Below are 20,793 nucleotides of genomic sequence, written 5' to 3'. Positions count from 1 at the left end.
CGTGATTTAAAAAGAGAATCTGATAAAAATGATTAATCATTTAACAAATATTAATCATCAATAAAATAATAAATATTATGTACTAATGTTATGGTGGAAAGCAAAGGGATGTTTATTTTGAGAATTTTTTTAAAAGGCTAGTTAACTAAAATGTTGGACATGAAAATTATTGTCTTTTCATTTCTCTTCATTACATCAGTTTATGACATCAATAACTATTTTTCTCATTCTATCATTATTTTAATGCTTCAATAGTGTAAATGAAGTTTGGAGTTTCAAATAATGTTATCAAGTTCAATTTTCATCTAAATCTTTACTTTATCTGCAAAGTCACAATTGACAGGAAATGTTAAAAAAGAAAACACAAAAAGTTCATCTTAATTGAATTGTCTCACGTGGAACATTTATCTTTCAATATATAGTATGAATATAAATTCATAACTAAATTGAAATATACACTTTAGAAAAAAAAAATTGCACTTTCATATAAATATGACTTTTTACAGTAATTATTTTATGGATTATGTTCAGAATAATTTTTAATCGATGGAGTAAAAAATACTGTAACAATAAATAAAAAATAAACTCGTAATTTAAACATCTCTCGGTAGATAAAAATATAATATACAGTTGATAAGTCGAACATGTGCACAATGCTATGGATTGTGATTAGTCTCTATTGAAGAAAATTGGACAGAAATGAGGAGAGGGTATGATTTAGTGAAATTGACTTTGATTTGGTGCTAATGATAGTTTAGGCTAATGATAGTTTGAAGGTGGAAGGAGTTGGGGGTGATGAGAGAGAGGGGTGGGATTTTGAGATCCACATCAACCATAGGGGCAACAAAGTTTAGGGCAGAGTTATTAATAAACATCCACATCAATCAGAGCTCGCCCATGGATATAGGAGTAAAACGAATGGGTTAGAAGAGAGAGTTGACACACTCGCATATCCATTGATCATGCATTATATTGAAATCCAGAATCACTTAATAACATAAAGCATGTGCATCGCACGTGTTACGGCATGCAGCAAAAATCTAGATACCGCATGAAAATTTGACAAATTCTATGAATGCAACAGGTAAAAATAAACATGCCTAACACCAGTTACACAAGGTATCATCGAGCTGAAAGTAGCACGGTATATCATATGAACGACACAGGTAATTGGCCGAACGCTTACAAACTTTCATTTTGGGTCCCTCCCTCCTAGAATTTCTGGCTCCAATATTTCACACAATTGAACCACCACCAAAGGATATTACTCATCTGCAATCATCAAAATGCTCAGTCGTTGAGGCAAACCAAAATTTTTAGTAGTGAGAAGAAAGATATTTCATGCATACCCAAGAAGTAAACGGAGGAATCTGTGTTTTGCACTTTTTAAATGAAAATAAAAAAAAATGGCTGAATGAAGGGTTGCCTGATTGGTTAACTGAATGCCTATAACAAACAATATTGTAGAAATTTCTTAAGCAAAACAAGCAGCTACACGAACAGAATCTCTGTGACTGTGACTTGTAAAAGACATCCAACCAACACTGGCGTAAATAAACAAGAAAAATGCAGGGAAATTAACTTAAGATAATATGTTTCAAAGTTTAGAGACATCAATTATACAAACGAAGAATGTAAATTTTATCAGATACTAAAATAACTAGGAGCGCATGTTAATGTCAAGGGGTGACTTTTCCAAAACAAGGTTTTCTTAAAAGTGATAGTAAAGAACCATCAACCCTTGCCAATAATACTATTTCCAAATTCCAAGTTGCAATGACACCAAGGTTGTCAAAAACAAGCATTTACAAACTCATGGGAGCTTCGTAAATTCGACTAATACACTCATATTATAAACTCACAGGAGTTTAGTTCATAATATATATATATATATATATATATATATAAATACCTATAAAGAACATAATAATTAAACATTTTAATCTCATAATAAAACAAACTAGTATACATAAACAATAAATTAACTAAATCTAGTAGTAGACTACTTCTAAATAACTTCAACAATGCAGCCAAATCACAGTGAGGAAGAAATAGAACCAAATTGCAGTGGGGAAGGAACAAAGCCTAATCACAGAGAAGATCAATGAGGAAAAAATCGCAGAGGAAGATCGAAGAAGAGAAGCAACACCTTAAATTTGTCAACAGCAAAGAGAAGGGAAGCTGAGAAATGCAATAACAGAGAACCCTAATTGTAGGTCTTCTCCTTTCTCCTATTTTTGCAAAGCCAAACGACAAAGAGAGGAGTCGCTTCATTTAAAAACCACCCATAGCTAAACTTACCATCTCGGTCCTGAACTGCACTTGTGAGATTGGCCAAGTTCACCACGAGCTCACTGAGTTTACTAAAATATTACTCAGTAAACTAGAAAAGGGGTAATGAGCTCGTAAACTAGTGTGATCTAACAAGTTAAATTGCAAGTTATATAACCATGATTGACAAGGCTTATATCCCTTTCAAAAGATCCCATACTGACTAGCCTCTTTTGTTCTACAAAAGTAACACAAACAAAAGAACTGCACAGTCTAGCAGTGAGCTCAATTATATAATATCTGCTTTAGCAGAGCATATATATATAGTTATTATTGCTATTATATCCAATCAGAATTCAAAATTTATGTTATAAGCACCCAAGCATTTGGGAATCCCTTCCTTAAAAGGTAATTTTCAAGGGGGGAGAACAAAGCCACTTATGTACTTCACCAAGCATCTCATACAACTCAATGTAGGACTTGGCACCCTACAATACCCAAGTCCTAAAACCCTATAACGCCTAGAGTCTAACTAATAGTAGTAGTTGCAATCTCCCTGCAATATCCAATCTTAAACAAGGCTTCCAAAAAGACAGGGTTATTCTATAATGAGCCATAAATAACATACTACACATTCCCATGGTTCAAAATTCACAGCTTCCATCCACAGGCCTGTCAATTCTTTGATCAATTGCTATTAGCAAAATGCATTACTAAAATGATCAATCATCAACAGTAGCCAGGCCTAAGTTAGGAAAATTGTATCCAAGAAAAGCTAAACTGCTAGAAGTGTTTGGCTGAAAGAAGGGAGAGAAGCACATAAGGATGTGGAGAAGTGCCACCAGTCTACAAAACACATAGAAGAGAGAAGTAAGGTCAGAAGGTATGTAGGGGACAAATCTGTTATGGGAAGGGTATCTATGAATTCCAACAATCTGTTAGTGAATTGAAGCTTGGGTGTATTCTCATCTCTAGGGAATGTGTATATAAGAGAAGCCAGACAGCCAGAGGTGTTTGGCTGAAAGAAGGGAGAGAAGCACATAAGGATGTGGAGAAGTGAAAGTCTATAAGGCATATATAGGAAAGGGAATTAATGTGAGAAGGTATACAGGGGACAAATCTGTTATGGAAAGGGTGTCGATGAATTCCCAATTCTGTAAGTGAATTGAGGCTTGAGGAGAATTCTCATCTCTAGAGGATCATCCATTATTTGTTTTCCATTACCATACTAGAATCATGTAACACATTCAAATTTAATCATTGCTACCATGAGTGCAAGTGAGGGGAGTCACAGTCCCCCACATTGCATGTCCAAGTACTGCCTCACCTGCCTAAGCTACCTATGGCGCTTGGCTGCTTGCCTCCACACTAAATACTTGGCAGCATAGAAGTTCTGAATATAATACTAGTACTACAAAGATAATGTGATTTATACAAGAACCAAAAAAGGGAATTATAAGCTTCGTGATTACCACTGATGTGTCTTGGAACTTAGAAGAATAGATAGAATGGTAATTAATTTGCATTCTTCAGTCCTCACTTACTCGTGTCAAAATCTTCTCCCTGTGGTTTGTACATACGTCTAGCATCTGTCACTAGGATGCATGAACATTAAATCACCAACCAGCCTAACTTATAACAACTAAATAATTCCATGTGAGTTTAACATGAACTTAACAGTTTGTTTGTAGTGTAAAATTGGCGTGCATTTTGGAATATACATGAAAGCTATTACATGGAGCATCAACCTGGATTAGGAAACTCAGGTTGCAGATCCGAAACCAAACACACTAAAAAAAACACAAAAGACAACCTCTGAATTAAACACAATACTAGGGATATGTAATTGGTCCAAACATTTTTCTTTGGACAACCATTAAAAACCATGCCATCATATCGGTAGAGAGATTCAAACTACAAGAGTCTAATAAGAGTATATCAACATACTACTCTCACCTCTCACACTCCTCTATGATTACATCAATGTTTCCTACATAACATTAGTGAAATATGAAAATATAAATTCAAAAATTCACACTGCCGCAGGATAGTGAGTTTGTATAAAAGGGTACCACGTAAGCAAGGTGAGAGTAATTTACTTACTCTGAGGGTAAGCTTGATTGGAGAGTAACAGGGGTTAACTTTTAAGGGAGAAGAGTTTTACTAATTGCTGTGGGCATATTTGCTAAGGAAGAAAGGTGAGTAAACAATCACAGATATGAAACTCTCTAATTTTGGTGTAATGGTTACCATAGTCAGGAATAGGGTGAAAGAGAAGAAAACCGGGAAGTATTAGGACTTATCTATTGGGACTACTGAATCAATGTTAAAGATAAAACGATCTTTGACAAAACACGCTAGCATCACAAGTGAGCTATGCAACCAAAACAAAATTGAGCTAACCTCACGCTAAGCATAAGCACTAAACTGCAGAATGTATAACACACCAAGAATGACACACTCCATCAAACAACATGAATAACAGCTATCATCACAAATCCACACACAGAGTCGCTAATTTACTATTAATCATCACCGCCTGGAACACGAAACAATCCAAATTTCAATCATTGTTCAACTAAGCTAAATCCGAGTTTAATTCCTAGCGGCAATCATCAAATTCTAACATAACCTTAATATAGGGTTATTTGTTCCTGAAGGAAAGAAAATTGAACAGACCTGAAAAAATAAAAAAACCTAGCGATTCCTCTCAGCGGGCAATGGACGATTGAAGCCACCGCGGCGGTTCATGTACTGGCGCGGTTGGCGCTTGGTGACGGCTCTGACGCCGCTGACGTCAGCACCGGCAACCGGTTTCCCCTTGGTGGAGTCAAACCCGACGGGAATTCCTAGCATCTTCATCATCTCCAATTCGTCCTCGTCCCCCTCAGCTTCTCCTCCGTTATCCTTCTGCTTCTGCTGCTGCTCCATAGCGATACCGTCCACGAAGTCTGACACCGCTTTCTTTGTCTCCTTGTGCTCCTCCTCCGCTGACTCTCTCCGGTGGCGCTTCCTCGGCTGGTCAGGGGAAGGCGTCCGGTGGTGGCGCCGCCGGTGGGAGCGCTCACTCGGCGAGGGCGAGCGCGCATGGCGGGAGCGTCCACGGTCAGGAGAACGCGAACGAGATCTCTTGCTACGCACTCTGTCATCGCGATCGCGCTCATCCTTTTCTCGTTCTCGTTCTCGTTCTCGTTCGCGTTCGCGTTCACGGTCGCGGTCACGGTCGTCCTTGTCTCGCTCACGGTCGCGGTCGCCCTTGTCTCGCTCGCGGTCGCCCTTGTCTCGCTCGCGGTCGCCCTTGTCTCGCTCACGGTCGCGGTCGTCCTTGTCTCGTCTTCGTTTTCTTTCTCTGTCCCGAATTCGATCACGGTCACGGTCACGGTCACGTTCACGGTCAGTCATGGTGCAGAGAGGGGGCTGAGGTTCATGGTTGGCTCTGCCAAAACCCTATAATAAACAACCCCATGCTGCCTCTGGAGTACAAGGGATGCTACTTACTGGCTCCTACTTCACTCGGAGATACTTTTAAATTCACAAAAAGAAAAATTGCATTTATTAGTAGAAATGATAGGATGTAATACTAAAAGAATTGCTATCTTCTAAAATTTTAATTCTTTGATTAATACATGTTGAAATGTTAATCATTATTTATTTTTATTTAAATTAGGGACTAAGTTACTAAGTTCAACTGTTTTTTACGTCATTGCATCATTAAAGAGTTTTAAGTATTGGGAAATATATTCAAAGGATGTGGTGTATAAAAAAAAATTCCAAAATTCAAATGATTTAGTTGTTTATTGAGAGTTTGAAATTTTTATAAAAGAATATTATTCTTGTTAATTTTTTAAAGTTTTAAATTTTTATAAAAGAATATTATTTTTGTTAATTTTTCTAAACCTTTGAAAAGGTCATTATTGATGGACATATTTATTGATAAAATGGGACTTACTTTTACATAATGCTTAGACCTTAGGTCTCATTCACTATGTATTTTATCGGACACAGACCAATTCATAAGTTTGGGACGATACAGAGTCTTCCAACTTTGAGTCGAATTGGGCAAAAGGGCATTGACTCAAGGCTTAAAGAACATTCTAAGAATCTCATATTGAATGTCACACCCATGAGAGTCTTTAGAATTATATGGTCACGTCACTTCAGAATTTCGCACCTACTCAAATGCTCCATCCATGTGTAACGTTTTGCTTGGCGCATTGGACTTGGCGATTTTGAAACATCATTCCCCCTCTTATGTCGTTCCAAATGGTTTAAACGTAATGTTTTCACTACATTTTCCTCTTTCTTCACTTTGAGTTTCACTTCCTCTCAAATAAGTATTGTTCTTTCTTTTCACTTGTCACTTGTACTATTATGGATTTCCATTTTTGTTTCCAAAATTACCCTTTCATTTTTACCTCTCCTTTCTGGACTTGTTTTACCTCTGAAAATTGTATTCAATTTTTGCTTATTTTTTACTGGTTTTGTTTCGCTTTCGAGATTGTTTATGTTGGTCTTTTCTGACTTCTATGTGTGAGAGTTTGGATATAGGGTTCTTAATTTCCATCAATGACAACTTATGATGTGTCCTGACCCTGAGCAAAAGTGGAACATCTTAGAGAGACGTCAAAGCATACATCTTTAAAAAAGGTCAAGGCTTTTCCTAATTTTCAAGTGATTAGCAATATTGAGGAGAAAGACGTGGGAATTCAAGCTTGCGAACTGGATGAATCGATTTGCAATAATGAATTTGACAATGTAGAGAGTAGGTTTTGCTTTTTTATGATATCGTTTTTATTAAGTTCAATATTTGTCTTCCTTTAGATTCCTTTAAGAAGGAAGTACTCACAATTATCAACATTGCCCTATCCGGTCGCATCTTAACAGTTGGGCATTTCTTCATGCTTTTCATATGCACACACTTCAGCATAATTCTGACCTCAAACATGTTTTTTTTTCTAGTTTAAAATATCGTCTCGTTAGTTGTGGGCTTCGTTAAATAGTGTTAGCAGTCAAGGTCTCTTGACTTTTTTTTCAATTGTTCTATAAGTGATTCAAGGGTCCCTTTCTGAAACTTTGAACCCCTACTCATAACCTTATCCTATTGAAGGGTTTCCCTCTTTATTGGACACAAATTTCTCGCATTTACAATGCTCAAAAGGTGGAGAAACTTAAGTCATTCGAGCGTGAGAACTAAGAAATTGGAAAAGTTAAAGTTTATTTTTTATTCAACCATCCTATTAAAGATTGAATATTGAGTTGTAGATTTGAAAATCTACATCGGTATATAACTTATTCTTAAAATTTACTTCGTCTTATTATTTTCTAACTTTAACCTTAATACTTTACATTATAGATAATAAAATGACAATATATAAGAAGGAAATGGCCTACCATTTTAAGAAGATGAAGGCTTTAAAGGAGGCCAAAAACGCTATTGTCGTCATCACAATTGAAGGATTGACGCCCTTAGACTCCCAACTCAAAAGAAAAAGAGGAAAAAGTTCCAAGAAGATTGTTCTTATGCAAACAACTAATTCCAAATCGGATCGTTTGGGTCCTAAGGTGAAAATAATAGTTGGAGGGGACTGGAATCTGAGGTTTTCAGAGTTTTAAAGGAATTTTTGGGACCCCAATTTTTATCACTTTGCACATAATTGCACTCACAACTGTTGATGACTTTTTATGGCAAGTGGCGTTTGTCAGAAGTAATAATTGTCCCTAAGGACGGATATCGATCCCACAAGGAACAGTGAATTATCGAGTACAATATTCGCTAAATATAACAACATAACAAATAAAAAGAGTAGTTTAGAAGTGATTGTGTTGGCACTGATCAATAAGAAAACAAACAAAGAATTAGTTGCTTCAATTGGAAAAATAGGGATTAGGTTTCATCTCTCCCACTCTCATGTGTTTTGATAAGCATTTTAATATTGAGTTCTTTGATTGAAATTGATGTCCGTAGAAAATTCATTTATATCGATCTCTCGCATATAAAATCCTTAAGAATGTTTCCTAAATATCGATCCCTCGCATATTTATAAAAACAACTTAGAATCACAATCACACTCAGACGTTAATGGCAATTAACATTTCAAGTCTATCCCTAGCACTCAAATATGCTAAGTAATGATGTTTAGGTCCAAACCTAAAAATACCTCTCGGTCAGATTTAAGATTCTCAATTTGTCACGGAAAGTTAAAAGTAAAACAACAATACCAATAATCAATCAAGAACTTAATATTAATATATAAGATATCGCCTCAATACATAAGAGTTTGAACTGATTACTCCCAATCCGAAAGGGTAGAATTAGCTACGCATACTTCCAACACCTTCCATTCTCCCAATTGGGTTACAATTCACCCTATGGTGTTTTCCTCTCAATCTGGCACACTAGGGTTGAGCCTCTAGCCCTCTATTTATCCTAGTTTTCTAGGGTTAGGTTGCTTCTTGTGTCGCGCTAATAGGCTAAATGATAAAACATAAAAAAGACTCAATCTTTCTTTGCATCTTTTTCCATTTTGGAACCTTCCAGCTTTATCTTTTTAGCTCAAATTATGCTCCTTTATTTCAAATCTTCAATCTTCCCTATAAATATGCAATTAACACCAAATTTGGGAATAAAATGCTCTTATTCAAATAAAACTCATAAAAATGTAAAAAAGTATAAATTCATAAATTAGAGATTATTTTATATGTAAATTAGCAATAAATCCTCATAAGTGCCTATATTTTAATATGAAACATTACTGAAATTAGGCACTTATCAACTGCTAGGAAGGAGATGCGAAGATGTTGGAGAAACAAGACTTGTCATCACTCTACGAAGGCTTGCAAGGTTGTCTCCATAAAACATGGTTACCGCTCATTCAGTTAGTGACTAATCAAAGACTCTTTTGTTAACCAACGAAAAAAAAAAGCAAAGCAACTCGCAACCTCTCAGCAAGAAACGGATTGCCTTAGGGTCAAGGTCCTTGAAATAAATCAACTTTGTTCATGAGCAAATAGTGGGCAAAAGAAAAGGTTGCAATGTCCAATCTCTTCAAGGAAAAAGATTATGAGATCTTTTGCCTTAAAATAAGGAAAATGATATAGAAAAAATCTCCGCCTTTTGGGTTTCAAAAGAGAAAGAATGAAAGGTTATGGAAAAACTTTTGAAAGTGGGAATCACTACCTCCTTCAAAACGATATTTGAGATTGCTATTGACCAAGTTTGGGTCTTGCACCTTGATATTGATTTGTTGGTCACCAATCCTAGTAATGTGGTGGTAAACGGTCAACTAGTGGAAGATTAAGATTGGTTTATTTTTTTTACTTTATTAATATTCGTTTTATCTTACTAAGATTAGTTTTATTTTATTTCATTTTGTATTTATCTTCAAAGTATCTAAATCTTACTATATTTTGTGTGATCTTACTTGGTCATTTATAGTTTTATTTGTGTTCGGTTTTCTAGCGACCTTTTTCGATAATAACCATATTCCAAAGTTTATTTGGTTTTCTATAACTATCATTTTGATCACCAGACTTTCTGATTACTCTTACTATACCATTGAAATGAAACGAGTTTATAAATTAAGCTACCTTCCCCGATGAAACAAATTTAAGTTCGAAACGAGTTAACTAGTGATGATTGTAAAGTTATGAAAATGTTAATTATGTTGAAATATGGGAAAACTAAGTTCAAGAGGGGGTGAATTATACTTCTAAGATTTTTTTCGTAAATATTTTTATTTTACAACAATTCAGAAAGAATCTTAACAGATTGCTTTTCAAAACAATAGATTAATTTTTTAGTTAAAATATACTGATAAAAAAATGAATTTGTTTTATTCAAAAACAATTGATTAATCTTTTCAATACACAGATCTTAGAACAAAATCTTATGAACAAGAAGTACAATTTAAATATCTATTTTTTTAAAAAGAAACAAATATCTAGATTAATTTCAAAAAGTTATTTTGGAATTAACAAATTCTTTTTATGGTCAAGAATATTGAAAAGAAATTTATATAGATTATATGATAGGGTACAAATTTTAGGAGTATCAAATAGTGCTTTACGAAATCATTTGATTATATCAGAACTTATTAAAATGTCAATTGAAATTAATATTGATAATCATAACTAATACAAATTGATACAAATATATCAATATTCAATGTAACAACTAATAACAATTATCACAACAATTTCAGTTATTGTAGATAATCAATACATGTCTGAAAAAAACAAAAACAACATATTATCTTTGTAAAACAACATATTGATTATATTAGTACAAATTACTATGTAGACATATTCTAAAGCAGAGATAAGAACATATAAAAAAACACAAAAAATTTATACTGATTCATTCACAACAGAGTTACATTCAGTCTCACCTCATACCAAGTTGAATTTCACTAAAACAACACAATTTATTTACAAGAAATATAAAATTGTTTTTGAACACTACAAGAACAAAAATCACTCACTAGAACACCCTGTCATAACAGTGAAACCTACCAAGAAACCATACCTTGGTCACAATCTAATACAAAAATACAATGCAATATAGAAAGGAACAAGTTAACCTGCAAAGTGAATCAAGAAATACAACTAGATTCCTCAAATCCACAACAACAGTGGAATATCTTTGACCTCAACCTAGATGAAAAATTTGCTCCAAAAAACCTCAGAGATCTTTCAAAAACTATTTCTCACAAAACTTGAATCACAAAAGCTCTCATAGATGTAAAATTATAAACTATATTAGCAGCCTTTTTGTGAAACAATACAAACCCTTTTATAGAGATTTAACAAAAACGGATTTTATTAAAATGGTGTAGTTAAGTAAAATCAACATGTTAAAAACTCGAAGCAATTTGTTGACTTCACTTAAAGAAATGTAATATACATGAAAACTTATTTTTCTCAAATGGAAGAAACTCAAATTGAAAACATTTCTTAAGTTACATATTAAAACATGATTTTCAATATATAAAACGTATTTCAAAAAAAAAAACTAAAACTTTGAAGTATTTTCAGTCAATTGATTTAAAAGATAACAGATTGAAAAACTGTAACTTTCCATAAAACAATTTAAAAACTAGTTGAAAAACTTTTTAACCAGTTAAAATATTTGTTCTTAGATTCATCATCATTTTTTAAGGCAAAAGATAAATCAAGACAAAAAATAAAAATTAAACTACCTAGACACTTAAGGCAACAAGTCTTCAATATGGCTTCATCAAACATCAAAGTCGGATCCTGGTTAGTTTTCTCGATGATCGCAAGGTTATGAAAATGTTAGTTACTCTTCTCAACAATTGCAGAATCATCGTATTCCCTAAGAAATAAATTTAAGTTTGAAATGAGTTTATGATTTAAGTTATCTCTCTTAATGATTACAAAATGACCTAAGAAAGTGTTATAAAGTTACTCTTCTCAATGATTGTCCATCCATCGCATTACCTACGAAATAAATTTAAGTTTGAATCAAGTTTATGATTTAAGTTACTCTTGTGGCATAATGTTTGAACTTTGATTGAGCAAATTTTGTTATCAATCTTCAAATTTCCAACTGAGTTGGGGTTGATGTTGATCATAGTTAGTCTCCAGACAAGTTTTGGTTAATGTTGATCATAGTTAGTCTCCAGACAAGTTTTGGTTGATGTTGATCAAGGTGCTTTGATGTCTCCAAATCCAAGAGGAATGCTTGAAGACTTTGTTGTTGGTTTATGTGTGTCTAGTAGTCTTTGGATTGTTAATCCACTCTTTAAGATGATCCAAGGTTAATTGAACCTTAATCTTTTTTAAAAGATGAGTTTTCTAAAGAGTGTGAAATTTCAACCTGTTGAAATGTCGATTCAATCGATTATTTGACACTTAGTGACTTTTAAAATGAGTTTGAAAAACTTGAATTTGTTTTGAATTTGCTATCAAACTGATGGTTTATAGTATCATTCACACTCTCCTATACATTTGGTTGGCTACTCTGATTTCGATTTTATAGGGTGTAAGCTGGAAAGAAAAAGCACAAGTGGGACTTGTCACCTCCTTGGTTCAAGCCTAATATCTTGGCATAGCAAGAAGCAAGTTTGTGTGGCTCTTTCCACTACAAAAGCTGAATACATTGTTACTGGTAGTTGTTGTGCACGGATTCTATGGATCAAACAGCAGCTGGAAAATTATGGGATGAAGGTCAATAAGGTGTTTTTGCTATGTGACAACACTAGTGCTAGTAATCTCACCAAAAATCAGATTCAGCACTCAAGGACAAAGCATATAGAGATTTGCCACCACTTTATAAGAGATCATGTGAGAAATGGGGACTGTGATGTTCAGTTTATTGCAACTGAAAAACAACTTACATATATATTCACAAAGCCACTACCTAAGGACATGTTTTTCTTTATTAGAAATGAATTGAGTATTCTAGATTCTAAAAATCTTGCTTAATTATGTTTTTAATCCCTCCTTTTATTCTATTTGAGAAGACAAATAGGGGAAATTATCTGGTTTGAATGTGGCTTGTATGTTGATATATACGATTTAAATTTGTTTAGTATGCTGCTGCAGAAAACTCTGATTGTGCACCTCATTCACACTATTTTGCTGGTTTTCTTTATGAAAATCACTTGGTGAAAACTGGTTCATTGGTGCAAGGGAAACCTGGATATGATAAAATAGTTGTTTTACGCTCCTGGAAAAAATATCAGATTAATCTTTTGAAATCAGTTTTTCTCAAAGATTTATATCAAGCTTTGATTTGACTCGTTGATGACTTTTTACGGCAAGTGCACCGCGTTTGTCAAAAGTAATAATTGTCCCTAAGGACGGATATCGATCCCACAAGGAACAGTGAATTATCGAGTACAATAATCGCTAAATATAAAAACAGAACAATTAAAAGAGTTTTGAATTAATTGTGTTGGCACTGATCAATAAGAAAACAAACAAAGAATTAGTTGTTTCAATTGGAAAAATAAGGATTAGTTTCATCTCTCTTACTCTCAAGTATTTTGATTAGCATGTCAATATTAAGTTCTTTGATTGAAATTGATGCCCGTATAAAAATCATTTATATCAATTCCTCGCATATAAAATCCTTAAGAATGTCCCCTAACTATCGATCCCTCGCATAATTATAAGAACAACTTAGAACGAAGCTCAGACGTTTAATAGCAATTAACATTTCAAGTCTATTCCTAGCACTCAAATATGTTAAGTATTGTTGTTTAGGTCCGAACCCTAAAAATACCTCACGGTCAAATTTAAGATTCTCAATTTGTCACGAAAAATTAAAAGTAAAACAACAATAACAATAATCAATCAAGAACTGAATATTAATATATAAAATATCACCTCAGTACATAAGAGTTTGAGCAGATTACTCTCAATCCCAAAGGGTAGAATTAGCCACGCATACTTCTATCACCTTCCATTCTCCCAATTGGGTTACAATTCACTCTATGGTGTTTTCCTCTCAATCTGGCACACTAAGGTTGAGCCTCTAGCCCTCTATTTATCCTAGTTTTCTAGGGTTAGGTTGTTTCCTATGTCGCGCTAATGGGCTAAATGATAAAACATAAAAAAGGCCCAATCTTTTTTTGCATCTTTTTCCATTCTGGGACCTTCTATCTTTATCTTTTTAGCTCAAATCATTCATCTTTAATCCAAATCTTCAATCTTCCTTAGAAATCTGCAATTAACACCAAATTTGGGAATAAAATACTCTTATTCAAATAAAGATCATAAAAGATGTAAAAAGGTATAAATTCATAAATTAGGGATTATTTTATATGTAAATTAGCAATAAATCCTCATAAGTGTCTATATTTTAATATGAAATATTACTGAAATTAGACACTTATCACTCGTCTAAGAGTAGAATAAGACTGTTGTGTAGTTTTGAATTCAATCTGTATCAGGTGTGATAATTCCTTTTCTCTCTTTGATTTGTATTTCTGTAAAGAACTTTTGTTGCACAGAGTCAGAGGTTGTTCTGATATTTGGTGTGTTGTGAGTGTCAAAGGAAGTGTGTGTTCTTGAGGGGTTTAATATCACTTCTTTGGTGTGTGTGGTTTGTAATCTATTATTGATTGCATAGTGACATACCCAGTGGTTTCTGGGGACTGGATGTAGCTCTTGGTGTAAGAGTAAATCAGTATAAATTTGTTTGTGTGATTCTCCCTTTCCCTTATCTCACTTAAATCTCTTTTAACTTGTTTTTTTTATCAACTGCTGATAAAAACAATCGGTTGAATCGCATAAAAAACCGGTTAATTTTCTGGAAATCAACTAAAATAGTTTTGTATCTTGGATATCTTGTTTACTTTAGCTTTGATTCTTCATTGGTTTTCTTTCTACCTTCAATATTTGCGAAAAACATTTATAAACAATCCACCCTCCTCTTGTTTAAGGCCTACAATTCCAACAGATTTAACTGCTTTGACCATCTTATTGGAGTATAAAAAGGTTATTTTATGCTCTTATGCATTAACCAAGAAAGAGAGATTAATCAAAAATAGTTTTCAAGATTTTAAAAAGCTTTTGGATCATCTCAAGTGTGGAATAGGATTGGGTCTTATAATTCTGAACTTTAATCTTTGATTTACCTAGGTGTATTTTATTTTTTTCTTCTTTGAACATTGTATTTTTGTGTATTCTGGTGTGGTGCAGTTTCAGAAGGTGTTTCTGGAAACTGTGTGGTTTGCCAAAAGTGGTATGTGTTTTTGAGAGGTTTAAGATCATCACTTTTGGTGTGTGTTTTGTAATATAGGTTTGATTTCATAGTGAATTCTCAGTGGTTAGTTGGATGTAGCTATTGGTTAAGAGTAAACAACCAGTATAAACATCTTTTGTGAATCTCTTTATCCCTACACTCATTAAATTGTTTTATCTTTGCTTTTCAAATCTGTTGGTATAAACAATCAGTTGTTTCGTGAAAACAACTGGTTGATTTTCTAAAATCAAACTAAAAAAAAATTCTATTTGCCTGAATAGATTTTTAATTGATTAATTCTTCATAACTTTTTACTCTACCTTCAATACTTGTAAAAATCTTTCAAAAACAAACACCCCTCCCCTTTAGCCTCTAATTCTAACATATCATAGTTAGTCTCCAGTCAAGTTTTGGTCGATATTGATCATAGTCAGCCTCTAGCCAAGCTGGGGTCAATGATGATCACATCATTTATATGTCCTTTTTGGAAAGAAATTAGTAACACATAACTTCATTAAAGTAGGCAACCCCATTAAAAGTCCTTGAGAAAAAAAAAATATTTTTTTGAAAAAAAAACTCAAAGGAAAATAGTGTCTCTTTGTGTTTACATAAATTGAAATAAAAATGTAAACTTATTATGTATCAGGTATGAGCGATTAAACCTCATCCAAACATTTCTAACCTGTAGGCTTCATTCCCTATTACTTATCGTATTTCGTATAGTCCAACTTACTTTGGAGAGAGTTTGTTCTCTATCTGGTTAGGCTACACTCTTCGTAGTACGAGATCTGAGATCTGACACCTTAAAATGTTTTGGGATAACCTTGCTTCTATTTTTCATCTCCACACATCACTTTAAGGCTTTTTCTCTTGGCAATTCCCCAACTTCATCAATCATATCTAAGTTTGCTCAAATGTCTTTTTATGAGTTTGCATGAGAAAACTTTGCTACTAAGAGAGAAAGCTCATATATCTCGATCAATATCATTGCATAAGTTCCATAGATGAGCCCAAATGGTGTCTCTCATATTATCAATTGCAGATTCGTATGATAAAACCATAACACCTTTGAGACTTCATTTGCCCATCCACCCTTAGCTCCTTGAAATCTTATTTTCAAACCTCACAAGCTCGCCTTATTGGTTGTCTTAGGATGTTAATTCCTCATGGTTGAAAGGCCATGGACTGATCATAAAATGTAGGTCTTTGACTAAGACAATGTGCTAATTAACATGCTTCTTGCATTGCTCACACTTTCTTGTGTAGGTCATGCTTTCTTCTTTCAAAGTCGGCGTAATAACTTCCTATGTTAACTTTATGCGATAGTGTCCGTCTCCCTATATGACTTCCACACGTTCTTTTATATGGAGTTCTTTCAATACCCAATATGCCTGTAGAAGGATGAGACATTTGAGTAAAGATCGAGAATAATGTTGCCCAAAAAGATATTCGTCTAACTTCTTGGTTTTCTTGGGATCGTCTAACGCTACTCCATTTTCCAAGTATCTTACATAAAGTCTCATCCATGTGTCTCTTCCAATACTTACATGACCAAGACCTACTCACTTTTGAGTTCACATACTGTCATTCTAGACGCTTTAAATGTTGTTTTCATTTTTCCCCAAAAAAATCGATGTTCTCTTCGATTTTTTTAATTGAAGTTATCTTTGGTTGTTATGTTGTTTTAATCAAATTTTTTTTCATTGAAGAAGAAATCGATGTGCGCTTCTAATTATTATTTTTCTGGAATCGAATTTCATTTTGATTTTTTTTTTCTGTATTGTTGTTTTAAACTGATACATACCATTGATCACTTTCTTTCTACAATCATTTTTTCTTTAAATGGCTACAAGTTATGAAACTAAACAAAAAAGCTTCAAATTCCCCCTTTTATTTACCATACAGAGAAAAAGAAGGAGGCCCAAATATGTTTTATAATCAATTTCAATGACTTAATAGCACTCAAAATCACATCAACTTCAAATTGTAACCAATTTATAGCTCCCATCTCAAATTTTTTTAATCACTTCAATTGAAACTTTTTTTTTTATTTGCAAATTTGATGTCTGCATAAATTTCAACAATTAAAATTTTTACACTTCTTTCGATAATTGAAATCTCTAAATTTGAGAATACATTTCCATAAGGCTAGCCTTCTTCCAAGAATAATTTGTTATTTATGATAAAAAGTTAATTTTGCAACTTCAAGTAACTATTTTTCTCACATCAAGTAACTACTTACGTAAATTACTGATCCAATATATTTTGGATATTGTTTAGAGTGAAATTAAAATAATTTCAATAACACTTTTTTTTAAGTTAATCCCTGGTTTTAAAAATTGTACCCACAAGAACCCATAAATATTTTATCTAGTAGAACCATTTCACCAAAATGAATAAAAAGTTATTAAGCCATTGCCATCGATAAATTAGTGATCATATATAAAAATTCAACACGTTACTCATATTTTACGTCATTTTGTTTTTGATAAATTTTCATCAACAAACCTAATCTCACACGTCTTTATGAAAGGGTATAAGTACTTCCTCTAAGACATTTTATTTTTCACAGTAGATTTTTTCATAATGTGTCTCTATGTTCTTTTTCTATAAATTGGGTATTCAAAAATAATTTTTAAAAACATAAATATTATTTTGAAACATATGTAAATATCGAGATCATACAAAAACGTGTCAAAAAGAATTAAGATATGAAATAATAAAGATAGAAAACGTTAAAAGTAATAAAAGAAATAAGCAAAATGTATAAAGTAAATAACAATAAAGTGTCACAACTAAATTATTGAAACAAATAAAAAAAAGTAATGGAAAGAGATAAATATTCTAATATAAATTATTCAAATTAAATTATTAAGAATGTAGTAATTTCTCTACTTGTGAGCGTCTCCATAACTTCAGATTTATTATGAAGTATAATATTTATACAACACAAATTTTATCTAGCTATAACTTTCATTAATATTTACCATTGATAGTTTTGATATTCGATTTCTAATGTGAATAACATTTTCATATTTATTATTTTAAAAATATGATATTTAAGCATCTTGGTATTCTATAGACATTATTTCAATTGATAAAGCAAAATAACATCTACGTTACAATGTATTTTATTATAATTACTTAATAATTAGTGATAAAGATAAAAAATATAAAGTTTTACTTTAATACAAACTAAAATATATAAACATAAATATTAAAATATAAAATGTAAATAAACATATAGATGAAATAAAAAATTAAACTTTTTGATTTTTATTAGAATATGAACTTAGCCTAATTGAACATACTCTCATGATGTTGAGACATATCATCTCTCGTTATGGATAATCATGACTAACCTGATAAATCAATAAACTTTCATTAAAATAGAGTCTAAACGATAATACCTTAATCAAAAGTGGATTTTAAATCTAACTTAATCTTATAAAATCAATTTTTAAAATAGAATTTGTACTCATTTATATATTATTAAATATTCATATTTTAAAATTCATATAACATTTTCAACAATTTTTATATAAATTTATGAGTAGAATTGCTTCTATATATCCATCACATATGATTTCCACCGTTGGAACATAAAAAAAAAAAAAACAAAACAAAAAAAAACTAACTATGACGTGAACTAAAACAAAGATGGCACTAGCAATACATTACAAGTTTTATTGAGTAGTTCAGCAAATGAATGTTAGATTTTGTCTTAGATAAATCAATTGTGGATTCATGTTTTATATTTAATTTGATTTTTTTTTTTATTTGAAACATTACTTTTAGACTACAAACATATAACGAGCTATTTTGAATTAAAACATTAACGAAATCGTTATTGGAAGTGGTTGTAACTTCATTTTCTTTTAACGTGATCTTTCTTCTTATATTTTTATGATAAGTTATAGTACATATTATTATATGAGAGCTATGGCCAATTTGGCTTTGAATTAAATTTTCAATTATTTATAGAATGTCATAGTTAACATTGATGGCTACAAAATATAAGTAAATCAGTCCAAGGAATAAAAAAAACGTAGCCTTCCAGAAGCCACTTACAAATAATTTAGTTTTGACCTTTTCATCTTCATTATCCTTTTTTTTTTCTGACAGCGTAAAAGGTACAGCTGCAAATTAAAAATGAAGTAACGTATAATATACAGAACTCATGACAGAGGCTGCTTTGAAATCATTTTCTTAAAACTGTGATTATAATTTTTGTTTTGAGTTAATTATATTTTAATTCCTATAATTATATAGTACTCATACCTATAAAATTCTAAGAAGGCAATGACAAAAGCCATAAAAGAGTTCCGATTTTAAAAAAAATATATATAGAACTTATTCTGAATTATTTTGTAAAATTATATTTAAAATTCAAATCAGAGAAGTTAAAAGTTTCAGTTTTTAAATTTTATTTATATTAGCTCAATTAATTAAGTTAAGAGCTTATTTTCCACACTATCCAATTAAGAAAATGTGTCTTGCTAATGTTGGTAAATTTGCATCCCATACTTTTAAGGAGTGTTGTATGTCCATAAAAATTAAAATTGAAATTGAATATCTAATTCCACTTGTTCGTACTTAAAATGAACTTGTAGAATAATTAATAAAACGTTTAAAGTTACTTATAAAGGCAAATCTTCCAATGACTACTTGAGGGATATGTTATTTTGCATGTTGCAGTATTGATTTGCATAAGACCCACAAGTTATCATAAATACTTCCATTTTGCAATTGGTTTTAGTAAGCAACCTAATATTTCTTATTTAAGAATTTGTGGATGTTTGTATGTGTTTCACTTGCACCACCATGTTGATATGAATTTTCATCAATGATAAAATATTTTGAACCATCATCAATAAGAGATTTATTTACAACATAATTTGTTGATTGCCATTTTGATGAATCAATTCTACCAACATTTGAGGGGAGAAAAAACTGCTGAAAAAAATATTGGTGGAATCGAATTATCTCATTTTATTCCTCTTACAAAAGAATATGAACTAAAAGTTCAAATAATAATTTATTTGAAAAGATTAGCAACTAAATGATCAGTGTGCATCAGTTATACTAGACATCCCTTTAAAACAATCTAATAGTAAATTAGTCTTAAATTCGTATGAAGCTAATAATAATGAAACAAAAAATATAACAAGTGAAAAAGAAGAAGAATATAAATTTTGATATTACCTCATTTTGACAATAGTATAAAGACTAAATTACTCTTAACTAATATATGTATATAATTATGTAATGGGAACTTTGTAGACATATAGATTCTAAATTCTCCCAAGAAAAAGGAGTTAAAAACATGAAGATATGAAAATATCAAGTGATTCATTTAATAAGGTGAAAATTTTAAATAATTCATTGTAAATAAGTAATGATTTAGTTTAAAAAAACTTCCTAAAATTGTTAAAAAATTATATCTCAATAAATTATGTCTAGATAAAACAACATGAAACTAAAATAAGGCAATGGTGATAATGTTTTTGCATATAATATAATGACAAATATCATAAACCGACACTAAGAACAAATGTCTAGACACCTAATCTTAAAACTAGTCAGGTATGGATGAATTTTTATACAAATAAGAATGGTGAAATTGTTAGATGGAATTATGCTTTGATATTTAATTAGTTTGGTTGCATATGAAAGTTTAATTTTATATCTAATGAATTTGTCACAACCTACTTCTATGTCTCTATTGAAATTACTTTTATAAGATTTTTTTGAAATATTTAATTTGCTTAAGAATGCAAATTCTAGAAAGGATTGTTCAAACAGATTTA

At 31.8% G+C, this 20,793-nt stretch overlaps 1 protein-coding gene across 1 annotated transcript; it reads right to left on the bottom strand.

Moving 5' to 3' along the window:
• Positions 1-950: 950 nt before the first annotated feature.
• Positions 951-5,797, bottom strand: LOC137807323 (U4/U6.U5 small nuclear ribonucleoprotein). The gene is made up of 2 exons (XM_068607921.2): positions 4,951-5,797; positions 951-1,272 (listed from the first exon to the last, which is right to left on the bottom strand). Exon 1 carries the CDS (start codon positions 5,671-5,673, stop codon positions 4,969-4,971), a length of 705 nt encoding a protein of 234 aa, XP_068464022.1. The 5' UTR covers positions 5,674-5,797; the 3' UTR covers positions 951-1,272; positions 4,951-4,968.
• Positions 5,798-20,793: the final 14,996 nt, after the last annotated feature.

The sequence above is a fragment of the Phaseolus vulgaris genome, chromosome 3 (genome assembly GCF_051622355.1).
Source record: "Phaseolus vulgaris cultivar YP4 chromosome 3, ASM5162235v1, whole genome shotgun sequence".
NCBI lineage: Eukaryota > Viridiplantae > Streptophyta > Magnoliopsida > Fabales > Fabaceae > Phaseolus > Phaseolus vulgaris.
The sequence above is the reverse complement of the archived record's forward strand: the minus strand, read 5'-3'. Positions and strand labels throughout refer to the sequence as shown.